The sequence below is a fragment of the Populus trichocarpa genome, chromosome 1, assembly GCF_000002775.5.
Source record: "Populus trichocarpa isolate Nisqually-1 chromosome 1, P.trichocarpa_v4.1, whole genome shotgun sequence".
Taxonomy (NCBI): Eukaryota; Viridiplantae; Streptophyta; class Magnoliopsida; order Malpighiales; family Salicaceae; genus Populus; species Populus trichocarpa.
Genome location: NC_037285.2, coordinates 40,463,093 through 40,474,973, shown reverse-complemented (window position 1 = coordinate 40,474,973; position 11,881 = coordinate 40,463,093). Strand labels below are relative to the sequence as shown.

At 34.3% G+C, this 11,881-nt stretch overlaps 2 protein-coding genes across 3 annotated transcripts; both read right to left on the bottom strand.

The window, feature by feature from the left end:
* Nucleotides 1-256: 256 nt before the first annotated feature.
* LOC112326682 (uncharacterized) lies at nt 257-1,759 on the bottom strand. The gene is made up of 2 exons (XM_024596272.2): nt 1,580-1,759; nt 257-1,049 (listed from the first exon to the last, which is right to left on the bottom strand). Exons 1-2 carry the CDS (start codon nt 1,757-1,759, stop codon nt 738-740), a joined length of 492 nt encoding a protein of 163 aa, XP_024452040.1. The 3' UTR covers nt 257-737.
* Nucleotides 1,664-11,640, bottom strand: LOC18095433 (probable LRR receptor-like serine/threonine-protein kinase At1g53440). Of its 2 annotated transcripts, none has more exons than XM_052455108.1 (24): nt 11,182-11,640; nt 8,374-8,563; nt 7,845-7,916; nt 7,514-7,585; nt 7,333-7,404; nt 7,190-7,261; nt 6,972-7,043; nt 6,789-6,860; nt 6,603-6,674; nt 6,413-6,484; nt 6,261-6,332; nt 5,457-5,531; nt 5,287-5,352; nt 5,120-5,179; nt 5,001-5,039; nt 4,872-4,921; nt 4,394-4,761; nt 4,012-4,210; nt 3,794-3,934; nt 3,571-3,689; nt 3,194-3,404; nt 2,847-3,084; nt 2,414-2,564; nt 1,664-2,301 (listed from the first exon to the last, which is right to left on the bottom strand). In XM_052455108.1, the coding sequence occupies exons 1-24, from the start codon at nt 11,315-11,317 to the stop codon at nt 1,876-1,878; spliced, it is 3,117 nt and encodes a 1,038-aa protein (XP_052311068.1). In that variant the 5' UTR covers nt 11,318-11,640; the 3' UTR covers nt 1,664-1,875. The 2 variants fall into 2 exon arrangements, with proteins under 2 accessions (XP_052311068.1, XP_024451695.2); XM_024595927.2 differs by having other exon boundaries at nt 8,374-8,542; nt 11,182-11,637.
* Nucleotides 11,641-11,881: the final 241 nt, after the last annotated feature.

The window sequence follows — 11,881 nt, the reverse complement described above, 5'->3', positions numbered from 1 at the left end:
CGATCAGGAAGAAGCGTCGCATCGAGACACTTTGTCTAAGATGGTGGTTAGGTATTTTCAGAGACCGGAGGAGGGGTCATACGCTGCAAAAATATCACTTACAACCTCCACATGCTAGCACATGCTCAGCATGCACGTGCTCAGTACTATTGATGAAATTCATGCGTTTTCATTATTGTTTTTGCTATTTCTAGTTTTTTCTTAAAAATTATAAAAAATATAGATGAAAAATTGGGTAGCAACACAGAGAAAGGCATTAGGGGCAATAAAGCAACTGGAGTGGTCTTAGTGAAATCGAAATTCAGGGTTTCTGTTGTCCGAACAGTCTTCTCATCCAGGTTTCTCATCACTACTATACCCCCAAATACAAATCCTGATGATAGCAATCCTAAAAGCATAATAAAGGAATAGCTTGACCAGAAGAATTCACAGCCAAACCTAGTTGCTATATTTCGCATCGATTGCTGTGCTTTCTGTCGACGAGAAATACCCCACCATCTCAATAGCTTCTTCATAAAATATACTCTGATGTGTCTTAGTGTTTAGAATGGAAACATCAAGAACATGAATGAAAAGTACGATAACCAAGTTGGAAATGTGAAAAAACTAACCAAAAGATTGAACTGAAAACACATGAATTTCATCAATAGTACTGCAAAGAAAGCAAGAAAGTTGAAAGGAAATTCAGTGTAGTTTCCTGAAGGAGAATTAACCACTTCAGACACATTAACATACTCTTAGTTCCACTCATTAGTGCCACCAAACCCATCTTTGCTTGATTCTAGCACATCGCTGCCCATTTTATCCCCTACCATTTCCTTCTCTTGCAAGGCACCACTAGTTCTACTTCTCTTCTGTTCGAAAGCACATTCTCCATAAACATGACAACCCTTTGAACCAGAGCCCCAATCCTTCCCTCTTTTGCTAGAAAAACTCCGATGAAGAACACGTGGCGACACACATTGCCCAATCCCATTGCCAAACGAATTTTGTTTCGAGAACTTTCGATCTAAGAACACCTTGTCGTCAGCTCCATTTATGGCAAATTTCTGCATGCAACATTTCAGTGCATCACAAAGACTCAGTGAGTCCACGTATTCAAATCCGAAAAACTCATTCCTATCATGGGTTGGAACATCATCATGATCATTTTCTTGGAGTTTTGATTCATCCATTGCAATAATTAATCTGCAAAGAGAGAAGTTGGACTAATGGGTGCGCACTAGGGAGAAGCAACATGGTACTTAGAAGAGTTACATAACAAAAGAGGCTTTTGTTGTGTACTGTGGGATTTTTTACTGCAGAAATGAATTTATGAGTCGGGATAAGTTTCAGTGCGACACACTCTCCAACATTGCTCCAGACCTTATCAAATTTAGGGGCATGATTCTAGAATAATAATCCATATGTTTATAAAATTGGTTGCATTTATTAGTTGAGAGATCGAAATTTAAATCTTCAGAAATATAAGATACGAAGAAATCAATTAATTAAATTCCAGAAATCAAACAGATAAGTTCTATAACATGGAGCACTAATTTGTATGAACACATAAGCATCAAGGACTCTAAGAATTTACCTTTGAATATGTAATGGAAGACAAGTTGTTGTTCAAATGCTCTTTAGGATCATGAAAAAGTGCTTCTATACAAAAAGCAATCTGCAGATTTGGAAAAACGGTGACATACACTGCTGACAATGCCAATTCGAAAGACCAAGCTCTCCAATGTTCTTTATATTTTAACAAAAGAATCAACATATACCAGAACAAACCATTTAAAATGTATTTCTTGATTACTCAGCAATCCTATTTGCAAACTCAGAATACTACCAGACCAAAAGAAAAGGAGGGACTATTTCATCAATTTCCGTTGATCAATCTAAGTTGACGTCGTAAAGATCCTTAAGAAGCTTGGTCGATGAGGAATCTATGATCTCATCCTTACTTTCGATAGAAAATTCAGAATCCATCCACGGTCCATCCATTGATATGCTATTCTGTATCTGACTGCTTTGAGATCCATTTGAGACGTGTGTTTGGCTATCATGTGAGAGAAGCTCAAAGGCTTTGAACCTTGCATCCTGGTTCATGGTACTGCGCTTGACTATCGGAGCTTGGACTGGAATTTGACCCTCAAGCATCTTCACTGCAGAAGACATTGATGGCCTCAAAGTGGGAGATGGGTTGGTGCACAAGAGAGCCAAGTTAAGCATCCTCAATGCCTCTGTTTTTGAGTAGTTTGAACCAAGGCTTGGATCCACAAGCTCTAGAAGGTTTCCTTGCTCTTGCAGGACATAGGCCTACAATTATCAGTAACATGCATTTTCCATCAGTCTACAATCATGCTCATTGGTGGTCAGTGTATATGTAAATTGTGTAGACAGAATTCTGAAAGGAAATGATATAAGTTACCCAATCAAGGAGATAAACAAACTCCTCCTTCGGCCTGTAATTCGTGTTGCTCTTCCCACTGACAATTTCTAAAACAACAACCCCAAAGCTGTAAACATCTGCTTTATCTGTCAAGTAACCCCTCATAGCATATTCTGGAGCCATATAACCTCTGAAGAGAAATTAGAAAGAACCAGAAGAGTAAGTATTGGCCATGAGCTTGTGGAATAAATGTATATGTTCTTTTCCTTGTATAATCAATCATATACAAGGCGATAATCATTTGTGCTGCTGTTATGAGATGCCATCAAATAATATGTCTGCGTTTCACAATATTTCCTTTTGATATCCATATTGTTCAAAGTATCATTACCAAAAAAAATAAAAATTTATTTATCCCTTTACCACAACCAAGGAAATTAAATTGAAGGAACAAGGGGGAGAAAGAACTCACATTGTCCCAGCAATCCGCGTGCTAATATGAGTGTTTTCTTCTTCGTCAAGTTTAGCTAAACCAAAGTCAGATATCTTGGCATTTAGATCCTTATCAAGCAGCACATTAGTTGCCTTTATGTCTCTGTGTACAATCTTCAGCCTTGACTCTTCATGAAGATAAGTTAATCCCTTTGCAATACCCAACAATATTTTCTTTCTTGTTTGCCAGTCCAGTTTAATCTGGTGTTCATCACGACCTGATAGAGATGAGACAGAGGAACAGGAAAGCAATTTAATCTCTTTCTCATTCTATAGAGTATAGACTATATATAAGCTGATACATCAAGGAGTTGGTCAAGCATTTACCAAAAAGAGCCCGAGCAAGGCTATTGTTTTCCAAGTATTCATATACTAACAACAACTGATTTCCTTCAATGCAACAACCATACAGCTTCACGAGATGGGGATGCTGCAAGGCAGATATCATGCCTATCTCATTCACAAATTCACGATTTCCTTGTTTCGATTTGGCCGATAACTGCTTTACAGCAATTACAGAACCATCTGACAACATACCCTGAAATAAAATAGACTGAGATTTCAGAATGTTTTAAAAGATATTCCTTCCCTTTTATCACAGGTTTTTGCATGTGTGATAGATTTTATACAAGAAGGCGCCATACAGTAGAACACTTTGTCAGCACATAACCTAACTAAATAGTAAACTGGAAATTCATAAATACCTTGTAAACTGGACCAAATCCTCCTTCTCCTATCTTATTTGCAGGGTCAAAATTATTGGTCGCATGTTTAATTTGCCTTAGGCTGAAATAACCAGTTTGGAGATCTAGAGCACGGAGTTCTGTGATGAGCAGGGTCTCAAAATCAGCATCACAAGGATAATCAAAAGTTTACAGCATGCACACAATCAAATAAGACACATACTTCTTGTGCCATTAATCTTACCTTTATCTTCAAGGTCCTTCCCTCCCAAGTAACCTTTCTTCCGGAGGACCAGCAAAACCAATGCCGCAAGCACACATGGAGCAGCTACAATGCCAATAATAGCTCCAACTGATAATCCGCCACCATTATCCACCTTAAAGTCTACAATGAGAGAAATAAATTAAATACAAAGACCGTTGATGGAAACAAAAAATCCTCTTGATTTCGTCAAGACTTACTTGGAGTCACTGTAATGGCAGATATGAGAGGTCCATAGACACCCCTTTCAGGAACAGCAGTAGTACCTTTGCCTGACCAGTATAAGTGTATCTCCAGTGTGCTACCATTAACAATTATACCATCAAATACCTTAGTGATGCCAATACCAACACCTCCAGCTTCCTCCATAATATTGAAATTTGCCTCAACTACCTTCCCCTGCAGGAAGAAGTTCCGAGCATGACTTTTGCAGGTTTTAAATAGTGTTACCACCCTTTTCTATGGAAACTTGAAAAGGATCCATAACACATGGTAGGTCTCATGAGGTTATTTAGAAATACAATCATAGATAAAAAGAAAAATCCTAAGTAAATGCGCTAATTTGAAAATCATTTTACTCACTTGAATTGATATATCAAATATCCGCCTCCCAAGGCTGCTAAAAGTCTGATTATTGGAATACATAATTTCAGCAAAGTGGAGCTGCACTTTGTAACTGCCAGCCAGCATGCACAGGCCATAGTACTTGAGTGATTGAGGGGCAAGGCGAGCAGTTTGGTAAAAACCTTCACCGGTAACATTCAGACCAAAAGAATTTGTTGCTTTGTAAGCGCCGTTATCAGTGCCAATATAAGTCCCTGTACTGCTATAACCCCATCTTTCTGATATAGATGCAAAATCAGCTGCCCCCCCTGGAGTTGTGTCGTCTTCATATTCATTATCATCAACAGTCTCACTGCTCCCTCCACAGTTTATGAACAAGGAATGGTCTGTAGAACGAAGGACCAATATCATAAGCTGCCTTCCCTAGGACAAGAAGTACTGTATTTATGTAATTACACCTTCATCAAACACCAGAGTACTGTTTTTACACACTTACATTGAGGTTTTCTTGTGCAAACAAGGTCCTTGTTCAAGCACCAAGAAATCCTGTAGAGAAGAATGAGGGTTATCGATAAGTCAAATTTCTAGATATCTTAAAAGGCATCTTAGTGAAGGAGGAACTTACTTGTTACTCCCAGTTGACACATGACTAGCAACTAAGTTCCTATATAATTTCAAATAGAAGTTAGCAATCAACTTGAGACAAAGGAGAAGAAACAAGTAACGGGAAAAAATAATGCCTACACTGGTAGCTGTTGACAACTTTGCTCAGCTGATCCATTAAAATTGTTGTAAGATAAATCCCTGAAATAAAATTTCATGGCAGGGGTAATATAGTTGTTGATTGAGGAGAACAAAGATTGGTGTATTTCATGTATAAAGATTTATGTATAACTTCACAATAGACTCACAAGTCTTTCGTGCTTCCCAGTATCCAAGCAGGCACTTCTCCAGTTAGTAAGTTGTTATTCAGAAACCTACACATTAATAAACAGGTAATGAACCAGCAAGCTGTCAATATGAGAAATATATTAGAAACGATGATCCTGTGCTTTCAGAAAGCATGCGTTTATGGACTTACATGAACTTTATATTTTTTTTCAAACTCTCTAATGGGCCAGGAATCTGGCCTGTCAACTTGTTAAAGCTCAGATCTCTGCAATGAAATATGTAAAAATTAATGAAAGCACGTGAAAAAAGCACTAGATAAAATGAACTCTGGGCAATATAAACACACTGCAATCTAATTCACGGAATGTCGGGCCAGTCCATGTTGTCAGATTAGTAATATTCAAGGTCCTATTACATCCTCTGCAGCATGGCTTTTATGAAAAACATGAGCCCCCACCATCATGATTTTGAATCATGCAGACTATATGCAGGTCTAGCTCATGCTCACAGAGAACATATGGATGCTTTTGTAGCCCAATATGAATGAACCTCACACATACATATACAACAGAATTTCCAAGTCCTTCCAAATGTTAAGATGTCCTCCACATAATTTATTACATTGTTATAATGTAGAACATCACCAATAGCATCTCATATGACATATCAAGATTGGTTTGTAAGAATCCCGACCTCACTCAATGAGAATCTAAAATAAGGAAAAATGAAATGCAAAACTGTCGGTTTTAAAAGAGGAAAAGGCTGGAGCTTCATGGTTAGGAAAGATCCTTGTTCAACCAGGATAAATAAGGAATCAACTTATTGCTATACCTTTACTGATTCACTTTGCTTTATCTTACTTTAAATGAAACCAAACGATAGAGTAAAGTGATGTCAATCACTTTACACATCTTGTCATTTTGAATCAGAGTAACATAATATGACGCCCATGAAATTAAGCGTTGCCATGAAGGTAGCAGTTAGAGAAACTTACAGGGTATCTAGGTCTGCCATATTTCCAAGGTATTCTTGGATTGAACCAGTCAATGAACAATTTCTCAGAATCCTGAGTAAAAAATAATATGTAATCAATTAATGATGTAATATTGCTGTAACAATATATTTGATCAGTCTCATTCAACTCACAGTTTTTCCATTTTTGTCATATCTTTCAGATCAGGGAAAGTTGAATTGGATCCTTTCAAATCCGATATTCTCCTGAAAAATCAAGACAACAGAAAAAATCAGTTTTCTCAAATATAGACTTACCGAAAAGCAACGAGGCAAAATTCTTTGAACTGAATAGGAATCTACAAGATAGGGAATTTAAGCTCACAAAATTGTTAATTTTTTTAACAGTGAAATGGCAGAGGGAATAGGACCCTCCATGGATGTTCCATGCAAATCCCTGCAAAAGAAATATACCACTGTTAGGAATGCAAGAGGGAAAGGAAAATGGAATTCCATTCAGCTTGTGCTCGAGGACACATTAGCAGATAAATGGGACAAAGTAAATACTCACAATGTCGTAATGTTGGTCCAGTTCCCAATTAAGTCAGGTATCTTCCCTGACAGTTCACTACCATCTATCCTACTGCCGGAGCATATGAAACAGATGAATATTTAAGCTCAGCATAGATAAAGAAAAACATTTATGTATCTACTATAAATAAATAAAAAAATTGTGACCCGCATCATCACTTACAAATCATTTAAATTCTTTAAATTGCCAAATGTGTCTGGTATTGTTCCTGTAAAATTGTTTGCGGAAAGAAGACTGCAGGGGTAAAAAATACAAAGTTACAAATAATTTTTTCTGAGTGAGCATCAAATACTGGTACCATACATAAAAAGACTTAGATTGAATATCATGAAGTAGATACATAAATAAACTCAGATAGAAGATGAAGGCATCTGTCTTACAGTCTTCTTAAGCTTGTCAAATTTCCAAGGTCTGGAGGAAGAGGCCCTCCTAGCAGATTATCTTCCAGGACCCTGCAAGATCCAATTCAAGATTTAACGTTCTAGCTTAGCGTTTCATTTAAGAAGTTCGCTTTGTGACTTACAGCTCCTCCAGTGTGGTAATGTTGCCTATTTCCGGGGGAATTGGGCCGGTGAGACGGTTAACGATGAGAGACCTAAGACATGGAAGAGAATTGGGAAACGGGGTTAACATGTTCATGAATTTCCATATCGGGATATATATGAAAACCCCTTCACATAAACAGAATGCACAAAAAGACTTACAAAATCTGAAGCTTAGGGAGCTGAGCAAGTCTTGGAGGGATTGTTCCACTAATGTAGTTGCGAGTCAGATCACTGTCGAATGAAAAATGCTTCATCTTAGTCATTGCATAATTCCTTTTGTTTACAAGTCACTGTTTCTCTTAGCCACACAGACAAAGACCTTTTCCCATTTGAATCATCATAAAAACTTTCATTTGTTCTGATAAATAAATTAAAATCCTCTGTGAAGCACATGGAGTGCCAGGAAATGTGAAGAAAAGAAACCCAAATACATAGCAATTGATCTCTATTCAATAATGATATTAATAAACTTGATTAACTCATCACTTACATTTCAAGCAGATGAGGAAGGTCTCCTAGTTCCTCTGGGAGAACTCCATTCAAATTAAATCTTTTCACTCTTCTGTCAGAAACAAAATATAAGAACTGGTTAGTAAATATAAAGAAAAGAAAATGTAACCATACAAAGACTTGGAGAACGTATCGCCATTAATTTTTTTTTTTTTTTTGACGAACAGCAATATATCAATTCCAATCTGCTGATTAATATATTTTAATATTTACACAAAAAAAATATACAAGATGCATGATTAAATTTAAATATTTTAATCAGATTTATTTTTAACCATGATATCAATTCAAGATGAATTGATATCATGCTTAAAAACTACACAACACCAAAAATCCACATGACCTCATTAAAAAAAAAAAAAAAAAGTTATCGGATATTCCAAGAGCTGTATTCTACTCTTTCACAAAACATAAAATTTATTATGAAAATGATATATATAAATCTCATGGCTTTTGCAAGGGGAAGAATTACGATTCTTGAATATTTCCTATAAAGAAAACATACATACATGCGAGTGACATGACAGACGGAGCCATTCTCAAATGTACAGTTGCATGTAACATTGCTTTCAATTTCGTTGCCGTTGATCTTCCACTGTGCACTATCGCAAGAAGTTCGATTGATGGTGGCCCAGTTGCTGATGTTCAACTTGTTGGATATGTTTTGAAGAATTTGCACTGTTACATACAATTCAGGAACTTCAATCATCCATAAAAACAATAATAATATTAATATTATTTATCCATAAAATAATGTATGAATGAAGGCCTTGCTAAAACACAGCTAGAAAATGATGATGATGATATATGTAACCATGATTCTTAATGCCCTAACAAATTCCTCCAGTTTATGGAAGGATTTAGGCATTCACATGATTCAATTACTAACTGTACAGAAAAAATCACAAATTAAATACTCATTAAATTAGGAATGAATTAGTTTTTTTTATTAAAATAAAATAGTACACAACACCAAAACAATTATTACATAGTTAAAAAAAAAAAAACAAAAACTGGAAGAAAATTATTATTTTTAAGGCTAAAATAAAATAAAATTGATGGATTAAGCAATTTCTTATCCCCACTCATCCAAACAACCGTATTTTAGTTTAGTCTCCGAAATTTAAAAATATTCATCTTAGTTTTATGTGTTGAAAATTGTTTACAAATAGGTTAATTTTGGGTTTTTAATAAACAATAATAATCTCTTCACGTGTTCTCTAGCCTTTGTAATTTAAACTATTCAATTTAGTCCTTGTATGTTTGATATCAAAACTTGCAAAAATTTTAAGCCACTATTTTTACACCAAAATGACAACATTTTATTTAAATTTTCAAAATTTTCTTTTATTTATATATGTTTTTAATTTGTTCTATTTTGATTAATTCAAATAATTAGTTATATATATCACTTTTAATAATATTTAAATCTTTTGATGAATAGTATCATATGAATATATTTAATAACTATAATACATTTTAGATTTAATTATGATACATGCTCCTTAAATTATATTAGATTTTGCGCAAAATAAATGAATTTTATATATGTTGGTGATGAGACTCATTTTTTTTCTAAATTTGTTCCTTTCTTTTTCGTATATTATGTTTTTTTTTTCTTTAAAGAGGTAAAAAGATGAGCGATTTTAGGGTATCAAAACACAAATGTTAAGATTTTTTTAAGTGTGAGAGTGGGTGTACAAGGTTGGGTTTTAGGCATAAAAATCATAATTATATTATTCTATTAAATTAATTACTCCTATAGTAAGAAAGGGTCACTCTCAAATGTATATAGGATCTTGCAGAACCATGTTAAATTTTATGAGTACATGATCTTTATTAATTCATCTTTATTATTTTTGTTTTTTTTTTGGATTGTGTTGTTCATGGTGGTATGTACTGACTCTCCATTCCAAATTTCACTATAAAATTAGCATCAAAGATTTGATTTTGGGAGATTCAGCTTTTGATAATGATCAATGTCTACAAAAGATAAAAAGCTAAAATTTATCATGAAATAAATTAATAATAATAAAAAAAATTTACTCTTTGGCAACAAAGGGTGAACGACAATATTCTTATTCAATAAGTCTTGGATAAAGCGTTGAAAGAGAAGGATGTGAAGCTAGAGGATATGGAGGAGGATCGATTTTGTATTGCTGATAACATTATCAATAATGATATATATATGAAGATTTGGTAGCTATAATATGGGAAAAGTTAACACATGTTATTTTTTAAAAAAGAAATAAGCTTTATAATATTATTTATTTTTTTATATTAGGATCTGAGTTGTGAGTTTGATAGGATTTTCAACGTTAACTCAGCCCTGAGTATCGGGGCTATAAGTTTATCATGCTAACCCGAGCTGACTAGGACTATTTTTTTCGGTTTTTTATACTATTTTATCCTGCAATGGTTAATTAGCTTTGAATTGAGATATATTATTTGTCTTATTTTTTTAAAAAAAGTTCTAGATTATCATTATGATTTTTTAAATTTTAATATTATGTTCATCTATTATAATTAATTATTTTTTTTTCTAATTAAAATAAAACCAATATATTTTTTCCAGTTGAGTATATATAATCAAAATACCAAAATTTTCTTCCTATTTTACGAGTACAATTAATATCCCAGAAAGGTAGGAACCTTCCACCAAAATTATCTGTCACTTGGCATTATTGTAAAGATGCAATATCAAGCAATAATTGCTTTGATGACATCAACATACCAATTATTATTATTATTATTATTATTATTATTATTATTATTATCTCTCCTCAAAGAAAACTCTTTGAAATAAAGCATCAACTTTACAATATGAATATCTTAGTCATTTTCAACCTTGATGTACAGTTTCAAGCCATCTACTCTTCATTCTCTCTCTTCGATGAATGCTATTCTTAATTTTGAATTTGTTCAACTGTAATTAGAAATCGTTAATAACGCTCTCCTTTATTATTTTAAAATATTATAAAAGAAGCTCAATGATTCGAATGGAAAGGTGTCAACATCATATAATAAGTTTTCCTAATTACGAAAGAGAGAGGATAATCCAAAATAAAAAAAAATATAATTCACAATTTAACGAAGTGTATAACAATTTCCATTTTTCTTATTTTATTTCTCAGTAGATATACTAATTTCTCTCACTAATCATCACAAATTGAAATGATTCTGATTTTATTTAAGAATAGTAAATAAAACTAAGAAGCGTTAATCTCTGCAAATAAATTATTTTCCAGGAAAAAGGGAACCTTCAATCATGCTAAAGAGAGAGTGAGATTATTGAATTGCTAGGAGCACGTACGTACCTTCATCTAGTGGCAAGAGTGGAGTGACTACTTGAGCATGGGATCCAAACTTGTCCACAGCAATGCAATTCAACACCACAAATCCAAAAACCAAAACAGAGAAAGTCTTCGACAGTAGTGATGGCCACAACGCCATGCGCAATGCACAACTCGTTCTCTTGGTAATTGCTATATTATCTGGGAGAAATTTAGAACAGTGATCAAAGAACAACAAACCACGAGAAGAAACGGTGTGTTTTTCTCAATAATGAGAGGTGGGTTGCTGGAGGGAAAGAAAAACACCAGGAAGGAGATTTTAAAGATGATCAACAGCAGGGGGCGGCGCTGATAGTATTTGACGGAGGTCAAAAATAATATAATATGATAATTAAAAAGCTTATTTATTTAAAATAAAAAATATTATATTATTTTATATTTAAATACTAAATAATAATAAAATTAAAATGTTTTGCAGGGGCTGGGCGCCTGCTTGCCTCCCCCTAGTTCTTTTGGAAATTTCTGCTCGTTGGTTGGTGAAACATAAACGTGTTTTATAGAGAGAGGGAGGGAGGGAGGGAGGGAGGGAGCTGCATGAGGATAATGACTTAGGAAAGTCCATTGTTGCTGCTGGAGAAAAATCAAAGATGACTCAAAAGCGAAAATTAAAGAGATTAGCTATTAGGTATACATTATTTTAACTTCAACGGGTAGGATCAGCAGC

Excerpts from the sequence above, each read along its gene's own strand:
- LOC18095433 (XM_052455108.1), bottom strand. The coding sequence starts at position 11,317 with ATGGCGTTGTGGCCATCACTACTGTCGAAGACTTTCTCTGTTTTGGTT. Across the intron at positions 5,353-5,456 it reads AAAAAAAATATAAAGTTCAT|GTTTCTGAATAACAACTTAC; the intron begins GTAAGTCCATAA and ends ATTAATGTGTAG. Across the intron at positions 2,565-2,846 it reads ACGCGGATTGCTGGGACAAT|AGGTTATATGGCTCCAGAAT; the intron begins GTGAGTTCTTTC and ends ATTTCTCTTCAG.
- LOC112326682 (XM_024596272.2), bottom strand. The coding sequence starts at position 1,759 with ATGTTGATTCTTTTGTTAAAATATAAAGAACATTGGAGAGCTTGGTCT. Across the intron at positions 1,050-1,579 it reads CTTCCATTACATATTCAAAG|AAATTTGCCATAAATGGAGC; the intron begins GTAAATTCTTAG and ends TGTTGCATGCAG.